This window comes from Amyelois transitella, chromosome 16 (genome assembly GCF_032362555.1).
Source record: "Amyelois transitella isolate CPQ chromosome 16, ilAmyTran1.1, whole genome shotgun sequence".
Classification (NCBI taxonomy): domain Eukaryota; kingdom Metazoa; phylum Arthropoda; class Insecta; order Lepidoptera; family Pyralidae; genus Amyelois; species Amyelois transitella.
In genome coordinates this window covers 1,929,582-1,948,263 of record NC_083519.1, presented here as the reverse complement: position 1 = coordinate 1,948,263, position 18,682 = coordinate 1,929,582, and the positions used below count along the sequence as shown (strand labels likewise).

General features: G+C 36.3%; 2 protein-coding genes across 4 annotated transcripts; one reads left to right on the top strand and one right to left on the bottom strand.

Annotated features, from left to right (window-relative positions):
• Positions 1-795: 795 nt before the first annotated feature.
• Positions 796-4,119, bottom strand: LOC106143285 (uncharacterized). Its single transcript, XM_060948589.1, has 4 exons — positions 3,986-4,119; positions 2,217-2,686; positions 1,750-1,860; positions 796-976 (listed from the first exon to the last, which is right to left on the bottom strand). Exons 1-4 carry the CDS (start codon positions 4,085-4,087, stop codon positions 796-798), a joined length of 864 nt encoding a protein of 287 aa, XP_060804572.1. The 5' UTR covers positions 4,088-4,119.
• A 4,825-nt stretch (positions 4,120-8,944) lies between these two features.
• LOC106143302 (uncharacterized) lies at positions 8,945-17,555 on the top strand. 3 transcript variants are annotated; one of them, XM_060948538.1, is made up of 6 exons: positions 8,945-8,999; positions 10,151-10,238; positions 11,723-11,851; positions 13,087-13,175; positions 15,953-16,060; positions 17,378-17,555. In XM_060948538.1, exons 1-6 carry the CDS (start codon positions 8,974-8,976, stop codon positions 17,523-17,525), a joined length of 588 nt encoding a protein of 195 aa, XP_060804521.1. In that variant the 5' UTR covers positions 8,945-8,973; the 3' UTR covers positions 17,526-17,555. The 3 variants fall into 3 exon arrangements, with proteins under 3 accessions (XP_060804521.1, XP_060804523.1, XP_060804522.1); XM_060948539.1 differs by having other exon boundaries at positions 8,956-9,036; XM_060948540.1 differs by lacking the exon at positions 15,953-16,060.
• Positions 17,556-18,682: the final 1,127 nt, after the last annotated feature.

The following is an 18,682-nucleotide window of genomic DNA, read 5'->3' as shown; positions in this document are numbered from 1 at the left end:
ACATATGGTCACGTCTATATCCCTTGCGGGGTAGACAGAGCCAACAGTCTTGAAAAGACTGAATGATCACGTTCAGCTATTTGGCTTAGTGATAGAATTGAGATTCAAATAGTGACAGGTTGCTAGCCCATCGCCTAAAAAGAATCCCAAGTACAAGCTTACAAAAGTCTATCCCTTAGTCGCCTTTTACGACATCCATGGGAAAGAGATGGGAGTGGTCCTATTCTTTTTTGTATTGGTGCCGGGAACCACACGGCACCCATCTGTTTACGTAGTAACCAATACTCTTGCGGTAAGGGAAATATCGTGAGGAAACCCTCACATTCAGGCCACTGATTGTGTAACCATGATGCAATATGAGTTCGATTCCCCTGCAAAGCTTGCGAAGTCGCTCCATGTAAAAACCTAACCCAATGCAGGATCCATGGTCAAGGGCGAACCCAAGGGTCCTTTTTAGAGTGGTGAGGATGTAACCATAACTAACGCCAAGAGGAAGAAGAAGAACGTTCGTGAATAAGGGGATTGGTAACAGGATTCGACGGCCTCTGTGGCGCAGCTGTAGTACGCTTGTCTGTGTCACCGGAGGTCCCGGGTTCGAATCCCGGCCAGGGCATGATGAGAAACGAACTTTCTCTGATTGGCCCGGGTCTTGGATGTTAATCTATGTATATCCACTTTGCCGTGAAAATTTAACCAGAAGCCAAAAAAACTTCATATAGGCAAATTACGTATAAGTACGTAATAAAAAAAATCCATGGATTAAAAACAAAAGAACAAAACAAGTCTAAGGTTTTATTAAAACAGTCCAAATTTATGCAACGTGTCGACTCCTATCTCAGTGAAGGTCTCTAGGATGGAACCCTCGCACTCAGGGAATAGAGTCTCGCAGTTTCCCCCGGCTTCTCTTCCCAGGCGCTCGGCTGCGTGGTACTCGTTGTCGGTGTGGTGGGACAGCGCGTCTTTAGTTGTTGATGGACTGGATATATGAATAAAAGAAATAAATAAGGCTATTTTTGCTTTTTGTCCATTACAAATGGATTCCGGCAGTAAGGTCCTACGCTACGCTCTAAAACTGTGTCATAAGCATTTTCGAGTGAATCAGTCATCGAAAAGGTGCTTTAGAAGTGACCAAAAAATATTTTTATCTGTGATCAACCAAGGATATAAACATTGTCAAAACTTTTCTGGTGATTTTTGCGAGAATGAAAAGAACACAATACCTACATATTTAAACGATTTTTAGCAAGATAGATAGCTATCTTGTAAATAGTCTAATGGCAATGGCGACGCATAGGTGTCTTTTAACCTGACCTCATATTTCTGAAGAGCACACAGCCAGGAGTAACACCCGGCGGATAACATACACATGGTCACGTCTATATCCCTTGCGGGGTAGTCAGAGCCAACAGTTTTGAAAAGACTGAATGGCCAAGTTCAGCTTTTTGGCTTAATGATAGAATTGATATTCAAATAGTAACAGGTTGCTAGCCCATCGCCTAGAAAAATGCCAAGTTTGCAAGCCTATCCCTTAGTCGCCTTTTACGACATCCATGGGAAAGAGATGGAATGGTCCTATTCTTTTTTGTATCGGTGCCGGGAACCACACAGCCCTGCCGGGAACCACACGGATAACGATACCAACGCATACTAAAACCTCATTTTAAAAGATAAAGCAATAACATCGCTTCAAAACCTCATTATCCTTACACACATATTTACCGCGTATGAATAAGCTCTAGATTTACTTACGTGAATAATATATGTCCAATTTCAGCGAGCAAGCCGTTCTCGTGAGTGAAAGGCACCTCGGCCGCTTCGCAAATTGTTCGCAGCAAGCACGGTCGTCCAGAATAACCGTACCTGCAAATATTTTTAGGATTCAGTATCTATTATATGATCAGAAAATTTTTTGTTACCGGATGCAATTTGTTTAATACTGTCTCTATCTTTGATTTTGCGTGTTTGATTTGGTGCGTTGTTTATTTTACTACTAATGTGAAAAGACTTGGCTTGCCTGCAAACTTTTTTAAATAATTTTGAATAATTTTTGACATATTCTACAAAACTGGGGTCATTAAAAATATGAAAGTGAAGTAATTTAAATTAAAGTAGTGACAGGTTGCTAGCTGTAAGAAAATTCCCAAGTTTAAAATTAAGTTTGGGCCTTTAGTCCGTATTCACTCATATTATAATGCATAAATTTTATTAATACTGACCTTTCTGCCATATGCTCAAGGATTTTATAAAAATCCCATCTATTCATCCTTTGCGGCTCTTGCTCCTCTAAGTTGTTCTGATCAATAATTTCCTGTCTTCTTATTGCTTCTTCAAGGCTTAATTCTGTGCTTTCTACCCCATTATCATTGAATATTCCACCTTCAGTATATACAAGAGATCTTTTTCTTCTATCCTCAAACTTAATATCAACTAAAGTATTATTTACATTATCAAAATCATCTTCTAAAACGTTATTTGAATCAATGTCTTTAGCTTCACCAATTTCAGTATTATTTTCGTCAATATCCATACTCTCGTCCATGTCTCTTGAAACGGTATTGGCAAAACCATAAATTCTGCTTGTATATTCTGAACTGTTTGTTGGTAAATCGTATTGAAACTTTATTACCGTGCCCACGGTGACTGAAGCTTCTTTCAGATCCACTGGTACACCCAAACCAATGATAAACTAAAAATACAGGTTAGATTAGGTATGTGTCTAAAGTGCTTTTACAACTGATAAAATTTGTATCGCTTAAAAGGTCTAAAAAACATTTATCTGTCATCACTTACATAATTTTAATGAGAAAGAAAGGCAACCAATGTCTTTGTTTGTCTTTTCTTTCGAATTAACAATATTTGTATGGTCTGTTCAAGACGTTTCCACACACAAGGATTTATTATAAACAAGATTTCTATACAAAGCTGCTCATTATCCATTCTCCAACTTCTCAATTTGAAATACTCTATTAAATGTTTATACTTGTTGCGTCTCAAGGTATTTTATGTCCAAAGTTTACCTTAAGAGGTAGTAAATTGTAAAACTCCTCACTTTAATTTGTACTCCAAAAAAGGAATCCTTTAATTGGACTGTAAATCTACTTCAGCATTCTGGAAACTCTGAACAAAGAACAAGTATTCGACACAAACGAAATTCTAACGAGTTTAGACAATAAGACAGTGGAATTAAAACCTTATTGGATTTTGATGAAGATGTTAAGAATACTTTGTTATTTGACCTAAGTTTTGAGTAAGGATAATAATAAATATGTAGATATAGTCAATTTTATGAGACATACATAGAGCGACGCTTTATCATTTAATATCTAATCAAACAGCTTTGGTGATTGACATTAATTAATTATGATGATGTCATTAATACCCTGGCCTTTGACACGGTTGCGTGGCTGGCAAAGAGATCAGGATCGTATCCAAAAAATATTCCTTCTCAAACTTCTTGGCACTGTTAACAAAGCCGATAGTCCAATCTGGCTCATATACCTCTTTCCAACTACAGATTTTGTAAGGTGCATTATATTTGCTCTTTGAACTACCGATTTCATATCGTGACTCACTCTCATTCTCATTCCAGCGTTTTCTAATAAATACTTCACTCGAAAAGACTTTGAAAAAGTTTTCTTATTCTCAGCAGTCTGACACCCTTTTGTTAGAGAATTAATTTACTTAACCGGTCTAATATCATGTCCTTTGTCCCAAATAACCATTGCGACGCGAATAGAATAATAAGTTGTGTACAAACCGGAATTCAATTAAACCTCTTCAAAATAAACAATTCAATAACTCGACACAAAAAGCTACAGCAAAATCTTTAACTCCGAACGAACACAAAGTGCCTAATTGCATTTGGATTGTAACAAAAAAAAAATACCGGGCTTCGTTAAGCGCCGGAGTGCAAAGGAAACATCATTTACTTAAGTTAAATCAGCTAGGTTGAGCAAATTTACATGGGATTTGTGTTAAAATGTACCTGAGTTCTGGCGGGCCCTCCGTCTGGGTAGACGAGGTACCTCTTCTGACGGTGCGCTCCAATCGTCGTGAAAAAACTCAACCAAATTAGTTGTAACAACATGACGAGAGTTTTTGTGTCGCGTGTAACTCTCATTGATGTAGAAGTTGGAATGTATGTTTGTTCAGAGCCTTAGGCGTTTGTTTAATGAACCGTTATGTTTTCCCGCGATTTCGGATCCACACGGCCCAGTTAGCGGTGTTCGCTCACGTAGCGACTGTGTACGGAGATATTTCAATGTAATTTATGCGAAAAGATTTCGGATATGAATTATTTGAAGGGCTTTTTTTGTTATCTGTCTTTATTGAGGAGTCTTATTAAAGTCTCTGCTATACAGGAATACTACGTTTCTTCCAAAGAAATACGTAACATTTATTATGATTACGAAAAAAGTTTTACATATTTTATTCTTGTTGAGGTATTGCTTATTAACTTACATACATTATATAAAATCACGCCTTTTTCCCGGAGAGGTAAGCAGAGACTACATCTTTCCACTTGCTACGATATCTGCATACTTCTTTCGCTTCATCCACATTCATAACTCTTTTCATGCAAGCTCGACAGTTTGGGTACTCTATTTAACTTTTTTATATTATATCAATAGGCAACTGATTTACAACGTCTATAATTTCTTTTGCATCCAATATCTTTCTAATATATCTAACAACTTTCGGTAATATACTCACATGTTCCATTTACGATCGAAGAACGTGACAACACATACAACACACGTTTCTTTCACCATAAAATTAATGAATATAAAAGCGAAACAGAGCTATTAAACAAAATATATTACCTCAAAAATAATGTGCAAAACGAGAACTCTTGCTGGCGCGTTTCAGAAACCACTTTAGGTGTTTAAATATTCTAGTAGTGTAGCAAATTTAAATGCTGGCGATAGTCAACAGTACGTAGCTTCAGATCAAAGAAGCATTAATAGCGGTATTAAACTGCGAAACGTGCAGCAAACATGTCTAAACGAACCGCAGAATCCCATTTGAACCCTTCATTTCAATAAATTGGACGGTCGGTTCTTGTTGTGCCCGATGACTTCGTCCCTACTAACAGATTTCTTTTATAAGCAGAGGCTGTCATCAATATTACGTATATTATAAAGTGTACATAAGCTTACTCCTTTACTTATGTATAGGAGTACATTCTGTTAGTGTAGGCGTAGGCTGAAGTAGACATAAATAAATAAAATACTTCATAAAGAATACAAGACCGTCACCACATACTACTTGACGATCCTGCCTTAATAAATGTACTACAAAAAATCAAAACACACAAACCCTTGCAGCTAATGTAGCTAATTTAAGCCAGCAATTACTTGGAAACTAAAAGGGAGCAAGCAGAGGCCGTCAAACAAATCAATTTAGGTCGTACTAAATACAAATATTTTCCTTTAACGTTGCGAGTGAAGATATATTTTGAATTGATCATTTATATAATATAAAAGTTACTTTTATGGCACCAGTCATTATAATTCTCATTTCCCAAGATAGCTTATACGTAGGTTTTGTCTTTACCAATTTTTGTCATCGAATTTAGTAGTTAGTTATAATCCAAATATAGTTAAAAAAAAATAGTTCAGCCAAAATCTTATTATATTTTATAAGTTTCAGTATTTTGACATAAAATTACATATATAAGACAAACCTGAATGCAATTCCACAAAATTTTCCACCTGTGCTATTTTTATTTCGAAACCAAAATGGAGCGAGCTGGAGCGGTCAAACGGAAACAAATCAATTGGAGTCGTATAAAATACAGAGATTTTCCTTTGACGTGGCGAGTGCGATGCAGGAATGGATGTGGCATTTATTGACTCCACTACGTCTGAATAGAGTTCTGAGTGGTTATCGTTCAAGAACTATTCTATGGCTGTTTCTTTGAGGAATGTATTGGGAGAGTAAACGATTTGTTCACAGGTGTACCTATGTGTTCACATATTGTAGTTACGGTGCTATACAATATAAGCAGAATATTGTTTTTTTTTTTTAAATAACGTTTATATCCCTTACTGGGTAGATAGAGCCAACAGTCTTCAAAAGAATGAAAGGCCACGTTCAGCTGTTGGGCTTAATGATAGAATTGCGATTCAAATAGTGACAGGTTGCTATCCCATCGCCTACAAGGATAATCCAAGCTAACGATATTAATACCACCTTAATTATACCACAAAATAAAATTTTCACAATTTACATTCGCCGCCAACTTTAAATCCAAATAAGTACTTCTTATCCCGAAATTCCCTCGAGAGCAAAGCCCAGAGGCGCAGCAAATATTATAAATGTGAAAGTTTGTAAGGGTGTGTGTTTGTCACTCTTTCCAGCAGGAATGAATTTTATAATCCTTCCAAAACGGGTAAAATATAACCTGGAATAACATATAGGGTACTTTTATTCTGAAATTCTTACGGGAGCGAAGCCCCACAGCGCAGCTGGTTATTTACCTATATCTCAGAAATAGATAAAATTTTGTCGTGCCGTGTGGTTCCCGGCACCAATAGAAAAAAGAATAAGACCACTCAAACTCTTTCCCATGGATGTCGTAAAAGGCGACTAAGGCTTATAAACTTGATATTCTACTTTTAGGCGACGGGCTAGCAACCTGTCACTTTATATGAATCTCAATTCTATCAGTAAGCCAAACAAAAGGTAGGCTCTATCTACCCCGCAAGGGATATAGACGTGATTATATCTAGATAAAATTTTCGACAGACATTCAAATAACATATACATACTTACAATCACTTGTCTTACCAGTCCACGTAATTCGGCACGCGCGACGCCGTTTTCATCGTACGAAAAACTATAGCTGTTTCGCTTTTTATTATGCCGTGAAACGGGACAACGATGGTTTTTCGCGCGATAAAAACGGCGGCAGATACTACAACTTTCCAATTACCGCATTGCCTACAAAACTAACTGACATACCTAATTCCAACAAGCAAAACCGCGTTGAAACGCTCGCTCGGAAATAATCCACACACTCCCAAGCACTCATACAACATTAATTTCACCTTAATTGCACCCCAAAACACAATTTGGAGGAACATTTACATCCGCGCAACTTTGAATCTGAATAAGAACAGAATTGACTTTCATAAGCTCCCGTTGTTATAATTAACTTCGCATTTTATTTTTCTTGTTCGCAAAGAAAAATTTGAAATTCGAGATTCGGGATCATCGTTTGTAGGCAGTCCATTATAATTACTTTTATTTATTATTAATGATGCTTCTGTAGGTATTAAATATGTAATATCTTCAGTTAAGCTATAAGGTTTATAAAAAAAGCTTTTGTAATAAAGTTGTTACGTTTTTGGAGAACATAAACTTTTGCAAAAAGAGAACCGCCTCCAATCGATATCCTCCTTTTTGAAGTCAATAAAATTTCTAAAATCTTCTCCTAAGTGTAATTAACACTTTTCTGAAAACCGCATCAAAATCGGTTCAGCGAAACGCGAGATAACGGGGTCAAACTTAGGCACAAACGTACATATGTATATACAAACATTCTTCTTACCTTACAACCAAACATACATACATAAACATGAAACTGAGAACCACCTTTTTTAAGGCGGTAAATTAAAGGCCGCGCTCCAAATGCCACATACATATAACCACGTCTATATCCCTTGTGGGGTAGACAGAGCCAACAGTCTTAAAAAGACTAGAGACTAGAGATAGGCCACGTTCAGCTGTTTGGCTTATGAAAGAATTGAGATGCTGTTAATGATTCAATTAAACTTTTATTCAAAACTTGTTTATTTTTCTCTCCAACCTTATCTGTTACAATGTATTTATTTATGTATGGAAAATTTAACAATTTGTAATACAGTAGTGTAAACTTTTACATAATTAGAGACGGGTATCTGAACTAAGTAGAACCTGCGTCTCAGTACCAACCCTCGCCTCTTGAACAGAATTTAATTTGACTTAGATTATAATTAAATCCGAGATTAAGCGTTCTGTTTTTTTAAAAACCAATTAACGCAAACCTATTCAGTAATCATAACGAGATAGTTACGATGTAGTTACCAAATCTGTAAGTTTAATTAATAGACACGACTCGGCGAGCCCAAGTTGAACGCCCTAACTCGTCCAGCAATTAGCAAGTCGGTGTATCGTGACATGTTACTCATATGTATGTTCTGCCGAACTACTGGGAGTTTACGAGTTGAGACACGAAATCCGCAATAATTACAGTGTAACATACATACATACATATGGTCACGTCTATATCCCTTGCGGGGTAGACAGAGCCAACAGTCTTGATAAAACTGAATGGCCACGTTAAGCTATTTGGCGTAATGATAGAATTGAGATTCAAATAGTGACAGGTTGCTAACCCATCGCCTAAAAAAGAATCCCAAGTTTGTAAGCCTATCCCTTATTCGCCTTTTACGACATATATGGGAAAGAGATGGAGTGGTCCTATTCTTTTTTGTATTGGTGCCGGAAAACACACATTACAGTGTAAATTGCAGTCAATATCAACATAACAGGATGCTTAAGGCAGGACAAAATGGTGAAGGAATGTCTGTCGATCAAATCGGTGTCTTCATATTTTTGTACGCGTGCCATGCCTTTACGAAAGAATTTTTTTTATTTTTGGCTGTTTAGAGTCCTGAATACTTGCTGAATTATTAAAACTGGTATGCTATACCAATAATAAGGTTGTATTTCAATGGGTACACATACAGAAGTAATCTATGAAAATGTTACTTATAATTTATAAGTATTAAGTTATTTTAATCTCAGACTCAGAGAAATTTATGAAATGTTGGCTAAACTATAAATCGCTTTATCCCGCCCGGCATTCGACGAGAATTCCGTCGTGTTAACAAATTTCTTAGGCAAATACCTGCTCACGTGTTATTTACTCAAAAATGTCTGAGACTACATTCTTGACTTTATCCAGCACTGTGTTGTGTTACAGGCATGAGGGCGAAATTTTGTGTTTTGGTGTACGTATTATATTTATTGTTACAACGTGTGAATAATGTGAGTGAATTTTCAAAAGAAGAAGATATTTTGGGTTAAGTTCCTTGCGAAAGTTGCGGTGATCGGATGTTCGTGTAAAAACCTGACTTACCTAATTCATGGTCAAGGGTGCGCCCTTGACCATGGGCTCCTTTCTTCTTCTTCTTCGTCATTACCTTTTCCCACTTTCTACGTGGGGACGGCACAGTATGTTAGTTTTTTCCAATTACTTCTGTCAATTGCCATCTCACTAGTCACTCTCTTTCTCCTCATACTATCCTTTACGCCGTCCATTCATCTCTTTTTCGGTCTTCCCCTATTTCTTGAACCTTTCACTTCCATATATAAGGCTCTTTTAGTAACATGAACATTTTTTTATGGGCTCCTTTCTAGAGGTGAGAATGTAGCCGGGACTAAGGAATGAGCTGAATGAGTGAATTATTGCCTCGTTTTGCGCTTTGATATTGTAAGCCGAGAGTAAGCGATTTCTCGTATTAATTTTTGTAGTGTAGGTCTCTGAAGGCAAAACTTCAGTCCTAGTGCATTTATTTTCCAATTCTTTTAGCACGATTATGATGCAACTTGAAACGAATCGAACAATTATTTTTAACAGTGTGTTTACAATTGGCATGCAATTTCAATGACGATAAATGAATTAATCAAAACAAAAGAAAACGGTCAAATTGAATACCTCCTTTTTGAAGCCGGTTAAAGAAGGCAGCTCAATTTCAGTTAAAATTACTTGCTAGTTGTCAGCGTGCCGTAAAATAAAAATCTAACTGCACTTAAACTGCATTGTAATATGAGACGTCATTACAATCATTTCACATATTATAAACATTTCACTGAAATTAAACAGGATATATTACATTTGAATTACGAGTCATTTAAACGATACAATGTATCATTGCATTTCATGAATCCCGTGTGAAATTCTATTATTACAGTAGCTGTAATTGGAATGATACGAGCGTCATTGTATTTTAAGAATCCTATGTGTAATTCTATTATTATACATACATATATTCACGTCTATATCCCTTGTGGTGTAGACAGGGCACACATAAAATTCTGAAACGCAATGCGTATGCGCATTACAGGAATATTATATGTCATTCTATTACGTTTGCTTCAGGTTGGCCACGTTCATTGTCACAACGTTTACAGAAAAACATGAACGGAAAAGAAGATACCTCCTTTTCACTCCGAGTACGCAATGGGGAGTAAGTATATAGATAGTACATACATACATACATACGTATGGTCACGTCTATATCCCTTGCGTTTCGTTCAGCTATTTGGCCTAATGATAGAATTGAGATTCAAATAGTGACGGGTTGCTAGCCCATTGCCTAAAAAAGGATCCCAAGTTGGTAAGCCTATCCCTTGGTCGCCTTTTACGACATCCATGGGAAAGAGATGGAGTGGTCCTATTCTTTTTTGTATTGGTGCCGGGAACCACACGGCACTACATAGATAGTATTGTAAAGATAGTATGTGTGTACCCAGGTAAAATGCGTGATGCGCAGAAAGGCACAGGTTCAAATCCCACCTCGATCATGTAACAAAGACTATTTTCAAAGTTATGAACATTTGTTTGAATACCAACCGATGCTTTTACGGTGAGGGAAAACATCGTAAGGAAACCTGCACATTCAGGCAACTGGATTTGTAACCAGTATCGATCTTATACGGGTAAGTTCCCCTGCAAAGGTTGCGGAGGTCAGACGGGAGTTGCTTCGTGTAAAAACCTACCTCAACCAATCCAGGTCAAGGGCTCACCCTGGACTCCTCTTCAGAGTGGTGAGGATGGCGCTCACAAAGTAACTCGACATCTTCTGGCGGCTACTTGCTGACTCGTGACTATAGCTAAACCCACGCCCTCTTTAAAATCGCAAAACTAGTCCTAATATATACATACATAAAATCACGCCTCTTTCCCGGAGGGGTAGGCAGAGATACCTCTTTCCACTTGCCACGATCTCTGCATACTTCCTTCGCTTCATCCACATTCATAACTCTCTTCATGCAAGCTCGGCGGTTTCGGGTACTTTTGACCTGACCCTTTACCAGGACGTCCTTAATTTGATCAAGATACGTTCGTCTAGGTCTTCCCACTCCGACCTTTCCCTCCACACTCTCCTTGTATATCTGCTTAGTCAACCTGTTTTCATTCATCCTCTCCACATGACCGAACCATCTCAACATACCCTTTTCTAATCCTGTAACTACATCTTCTTTCCCATCACAACATTCCCTTATCACGCTGTTCCTCATCCGGATAAGGAATCACTCAATTTCACACCCATCATACTCCTTAACGCTCTCATTTCCACTGCATTTATTCTGCTTTCGTGCTTCTTTTCTTCTTTCTTCTTTCTTCTAGTCCTAATAAAGGTTGTAATTATTCTATGTATTTTAAAATTATCTCTCATCTCTTACCCGCGACTTTTTACCTTAATGTCACATTGGCGCCCAACGTAGGGTCAGGTCAAGAGTACCCGAAACCGCTGAGCTTGCATGAAGAGAGTTATGAATGTGGATGAAGCGAAGGAAGTGTAAAGATGTAGTCTCTGCCTACCCCTCCGGGAAAGAGGTGTGATTTTATTTTATGTATGGCGCCCAACGTGGGGCTTATAATGTTTGTTCTTATGCAAGTCTTGTACTAAAAAATAAATGGTTGTCTCTATAAAATATCATCTTTCAGGTATTCATCACTGTGTCCATGCCTTTACATCCAGAAACCACAGTGAGTGTGGCTTGGTTCCTCGAAGCCAACTACTACAACGTTGATAATGCTACTTACTTCGAGCCCCTGCTAGGGGATATAGCAACAGTAAGTCACAAAAAATACTAAAGGATGATTCTCATTTGAGCGGGTCATATAATTAATGAGTTATATTAATTATAATTATTATAGTGCCGTATGGTTTCCGGCACCAATAGAAAATAAAGAATAGGACCACTCCATCTCTTTTTCATTGATGTCGTAAAAGGTGATTAAGGGATAGACTTATAAATAGGAGATTCTTCTTTTAGACGACAGACTAGCAACCTGTCACTATTTAAATCTCAATTCTATCATGAAGCCAAACAGCTAAACGTGGACTATCACTCTTTTTAAGACTGTTGGCTCCGTCTGCCCCGCAAGGGATATGGACGTGATTATATGTATGTATGTATAATTATTCAAATAATTAATAAATAAGTGAGTAATCAAATTATTATCATTAGTGCCGTGTGGTTCTCGGCATCAATAAAAAAAGAATAGGACCCCTCAATACATTATTAAAATCGATCCTATTTGATTTCTATAAGAAATGACCATATCGACATGATAAAAACTGGACCATTTCGGAAGTAAAACGTAATAATTATGCAACATAATCTTTTTCAAACAAAATTTACTATTAACCAAAAATCAAAGTCCGCGTCGCAAATATCCAAAAAAAAAACTAGCAATTAATTCGCGAATTCGCTTCTTCAAAATCTGTTGACAAGTTAAATTACCTATATAAGCGGCCGTACATTAGTGTTAGCGCAGTCTGACAGTGTCCAATACCGGTGCGATAAACCGCTTAGCGATCGCATTGTGGCGTAATTGCCAATTATCTGTATTAAGGAATATGGGAGTTTGAATTAGTTGTTTTAGTATACCCTAGGTCCAATTAGAACTTTGTCTTAATATTTAAAACCATATTAAAGAAGATGGTGCCGTGTGGTTCCCGGCACAAATATGAAAAGAACAGGATCAGTCAATCTCTTTCCCATGGATGTTGTAAAAGGCGACTAAGGGATAGGCTTAGTCGCCTTTTACAACAAGTGGAAATATAGAATCTCTATCTCTACCACATAACCGACCGATTAGAGATGTACGTACATACATTTAATCACACCTTTGTCTTTTACGCGGTAGACAGAGCAAACCAATTCAAAAAGACCATAGTATTTATTAGTGCATGACCGAAGTATGATTTGAACCTTTGCCTTTACGCGCATCACGCATAAACCGGCACCTTACCTAATCGACCACTGACGCTCTCGAGAAATTATTATACCTTATATTTTCAGCTATCAAGAAATAAACGAAGTGTTAGCACACAGATAAACGGATTCACAAGGAGCTTTATGTACACTGCGCTGGAGAAATTGTTACAAAAGTAAGTTATTTCTTTACAGAAATTAATTAGATATACATAAATGTACAAATTTGAAGGACCTCAGAAATCTGGCAAAGCGGCCTTGTAGTCTTAATCACTCACGGGGTAGAGAGACCCCAATTATTACAAGACTTAAGGCTAATTTATACGGCTTGTTGTACCAACTGTCAATCAAAGCAAAAAAAATTATGATGCGCTACAATAAATTTATAAAGATTTATTACTATATTCATAAATTAAATATAGAATTTATATAAAAACATAAAAAATAATTAAAATGATAATGACACGTCACTAGGCGTACAAGAAAAATCGATAGTTAAATCGAAGGCGATGCAGAAATATAGTTTTAAATCACAGAAGCTATAGATTTTCTAATCTCCACGACGTAACAGATACATGTTTTTGCGCTAACACTAAATAATCAGGCAGTAATAACTATGCAAAGTTAATTACATTCACGGCAAACATTTGAAGCTGGCGTTGAAGAACTATCGATAGTTTTAATATCGATAGTTGACCTCGGATATCATATATATATCGGTATGTATATATTGATATATGTACATATATATATATATTGTGTCCATTGCTCAGTCGAATAGTATAAAAAATTTTAATACTATCGATAATATTGATGTTTCATTAATTTTATTTATTCAGAAAACTTACATCTCTATGTAACAATTTGATTTAATAGTAACTTTTTTATTGCAATAGTATCGATACTAGTGCATTCGATATTGAGCTTCATTATTATATCGATAGTAATATTAGATGTCAATTGTAGTACTCACTATCTTAGGTTATCGATACTATTGCTTTCAGTCAAATATCGATAGACTTTCGATAGTTGATGGGCAACACTAGAAGCCACACTAGGCGGCTGCGTTATGCAAATACCAGGGCTGGGTCGATTTATGAAATTAAATCAACGTGCGCTGAATGGTGGTTGATTTCGAATGTGATTTGATTGCACGCCTCATTTCCGAGTAGGTTTTAAATTATAACGCTGCGGCTCGTATGGATTTCGATGTTCAAACAAAGTCAAGTATATAAGAATAATTAGTTCGACGGCCTCTGTGGCGCAGCGCTAGTGCGCTTGTCTGTGACACCGGAGGTTCGAATTCGAATCCCGGTCAGGGCATGATGAGAAAAGAACTTTCTCTGATTGGCCTGGGTCTTGCATGTTTATCTATATAAGTATTTATTATAAAATATAGTAGGTATGGTTGAGTATCTCGTAACACAAGTCTCCAACTTACTTCGAGGCTAACTCAATCTGTGTAATTTGTCCCGTATATATTTATATTTATTTATTAGGTTTTTTTTTAAATATAGGCGATTGGTTAGCAACGTAATAATACTCAATGAAGCGTAACGTTTTCTCAGAGAGGTATTCCTCAGTAATGTGTAAGTTAGAAATAATAACATTATACAGACAGCATTCTGTTATATTTTCAACTTTTTGGCATTTCAATAAAAGAATAGAAGAACTCTCATCCATATAGTTTGTATAACGCAACACTACTCTTGACATGAACCTTTACCAATACAAATATATTCCCTCCATACAAAAAAGGCACAAAAATTAATTAACAATATCAATTACCATTCGTTTCAATTAAATTTTGATGTTCATTTCTACAAGACTAATCACAGCGACTTACCTCAGTAATTATGTTAATAAATTGGCTGTTACTCTTGCTATGTTATAGGGTATTAGGGGAAACGAATGTTTTCGTCTCTCCTATAAATTATTACCTATAAATATGCACGTGTAGAAATAATGTGGCCTTTCAAGCAAAAAGTTACTACTTTTTAACCGACTCTAAAAAAGAAGGAGGTTTTAAATTGGACCGTATTTAATCCTAGCTGCTATTTAGTATTACATATTCTACTTACAGAGATATTAATGTTTTTATAAAAAAAGAATGGAGAAAATAGCCATTTTGCAATTTCATCTGATCAATAATTGAACTGAAATGTCCCAATTGTCATATCTTTTTATACATACATATAATCACGTCTATATCCCTTGGGGAAGACAGAGGAGCCAACAGTCTTGAAAAGACAGATAGGCCACATTCAGCTGCCTGGTTTAATGATAGAATTGAGATTCAAATAGTGACAGGTTGCTAGACCAGCCATATCTTCTTATATCTATTGATTTTATAAATAATGAAATAAAAATAAGTAATGAAATGTTAAATATAATGTCAAATTAAAATAAAATTGATGTACAAGAGTGTACCGAATTTGATTAAAATTTTTGGTCAGGCATATCGAACACTGACTCCGGCAAGCTACTCGTATTATAAAATCGTTTGCAACCTTACCTTTATTATGATTTATTGCGCAAAATAAAATAAAAACATAACTGAATAAATTTATTCGTCACCTAGAAATTCTCTGAAAGCAATAATTTTGCCACTGCGCAAATTAAAAATTTAACTTCGAAAGTAACATCTTTTCTTTTATCTATTGGTTTTGACCAACCCGTACGCTGTAAAGACGTGATATGTATGTATGTATACACTTATAAACTTGACATTCTTTTTATAGGCGACTGGCTTGCAACTTGTCACTTCATATGAATCACTATTCTATCAGTATAAGCCAAACAGCTGATCGTGGCCTATCATTACTATCAAGACTGTAGGCCCTGTCTACCCCGCAAGGGATATAGACGTGATAATATGTATGTATGTGAAATAAGAACAGAACTACCATTTAGTCAGGTTTTAATCAAGATAATAAATAAACTTGGTCCCCAGTCACGGAGCGAAAGGTCGGCCATGCTTACTAAGGGCAATCTGCGAGAACGCCACATCACATCTCCTACACGACGGCTTAGTTGGCGATTTGCTCCACCTATTGCTAACGTGAGTTATAATTTGTATGATTTTCGCTTGAGGGTTGTAGTTTTATGTGTATTTGAACGGTAATTTAGATTGTCGTGGTTGTTCTGACGGCCTCACTGCCGCGGCGTGTGTGACATAGTAGGTCCCGGGTTTGAGTCCCGGCTAAGGCCGCCTAAAGAACTTTTTATCTATATATGTATGTACATAATTATTATAAAGTATGGTATTGTTCAATCAGTATCTCGTAACAAGCCTTGAAACCAACTCAACGATAGTATTTTATAACAAATAAATAGATAAACATCCAAGATCCAATTCAATCAGAAAAATATCTTTTTCCATCATGACATGACCAGTGATTGAACCCGGGATCTTTTAGTTCAGAGGCGAGAATTCGACCACTACGCCACAGGCGGCCATCAGTCCTTCAAAAAAAAAGACAAAACAAAACGAGCTTGCATGAAGAGAGTTACGAATGCTAATGAGGCGAAAGAAATTTTCAGGAGATCGTGGCAAGAAGTAAGAAGTAGTCTCTGCCTACCCCTCCGGGAAAGGCGTGATTTTATGTATGTATATAAAAAAATACACGAAAGCAAGGAGATAAAACTCATGTCTTAATTGATTGTCAATAAAATACCTACTTATATGGGAAATGGAATCATCGGCGCACCGCTCCATTAACTATATCAACAGCGTCTGTGTGTCTTTCATTCCATACAATGAGAGGTCCTTAATAATGAGGAGACTAAGAATAATAAATTTTCTGCCAGTGACCTTTATAATTATAATAGAAAAAGAAATAGGAAGAAATTCCTAACTGATTGATGTAAAAGTTATTTTTAAAAAAGACGTAAGTAGTTAGGTGCTGTGTATAATTTCAAGATGATATATTTAATTATTATAGTGAGTATATATAACTTATAAACATCAAATTTTCTTTAACATTTATAATATTACATAGAGTAACATTATATTCATACTATAAAGTCATTCTTTCTTCATCAGTCTTTCTCGGATAGGTAGGCAGATACTGTTATTTTCCACTTGCTACAATCCCTGCATACTTTAGCGTCTTCCACTTTGGGCGTCGGTTTTGGGTATTATAAAATGGGTATCTTTATATACTTACTATTATTTGAGCGGGGCTTCGCGCTCGTGGGAAATCCCAGAAAAAAATCTATGTTACTCTCGATGGTCTATTCTATATCTTTGCCAAAGTCCAGTAGTTTTTGAGTTTATTCCTAACAAATATAGAGAAAAACCAATCTATTCACTTTATTTTTAGTGTAGATAATTTAAATTATTATTAATAAGGCATATAACTTGTTCCCTTTACAGGCCATCCACATCTATGTCTGAAGATGCCCTGGACGATATTTACTATGAAGCGGAGTACCTCGGCATGGACGGCTATTGTGACCACTACGCCGATGGGTGCCCAACTAACCCCTTAGATCTGATGTCTGTCTTCATTGAAAAGCTTTGAGTTAAAGATTAAATAAAAATGTTAATGTTTTTTGTTTTGTTTCATTATTTCGATGTGATTTAAATTTTTTTTAAACCGCAACTGCGCGTCACATGAAGACAGTAGCTAGTACTTAATACCTATTTATTAAGTTCTCTAAAATATTTCCAAAATTTGTTCAAAAGTATTTGCCTGAAATGTAACTAAAACGCAGACTCTTAAATTTATCATTTATTTTATTAGTATTATCATGAACCTAGAAAGACGAAAAGCAGACCCAGGGTCCCGAAGTTCTACAATGAAAAGTTGAAACGCAAATATAAGATAAGCCTTGTGGTTTCCGGCACTTAAGAATCGAACCTTTCCCATGGATCTCGTAAAAGGCAACTTAGGGATAGGCTTATAAATTTGGGTTTTCTCTTGCATGAGAGAGAGATAATAAATCCAAGAAGAAAATATGATAAACATCTATTACAAACTAACTTTTTCATGTACAAAGGGTGCTCCCTCCGATGGAACTTTTGGGAAAAAAACTTTAAATATAAAAAAAAACCATTCTATGAGTCAGCAAAAATATTTATACGCAGAATATTTGTTCGAAAGTCATATTACAGGAGGCAATAACATTTTTCGTGAATAAAAAATAAAGCGATGACGTCACACAGTCTTGGCACAGCCGAGCGAAAATCCTAACACACGACACGGCACGGAAAATAAATTTGATTATGATAATACAAACATACCATTTTATTTCCTCTTTTTTCCGCATTGCGTTACTAGCGCACCTACACTCGTGATTTTCATTCTAATGTACTTACTTCATTAATGTGATATTATCTTTAACGAGGAACTGAATAAAAAGATAATTAGAAGATTTTTGCAAGTTATGATATGATATTCATGAGGTCCATAGTAAAAATATTTTTTTTTTTTTTTCTTATACACATCTTTGATTATAACACATTTCCACATACATATGCATTTATATGTTCAACACTGTCGGCTCTGTCTACCCCGCAAGGGATATAGACGTGGCTATATGTATGTACCAAAAATACCTTAATTGCGTATAACGACGCACCGCCCCATATTAAATCCCTTCTTATATTAAGGTAGGTGCACACCATAATAACGCCAATTGTGAAGACATACTCCCCCTATGGCTTTTGTCATGTTAA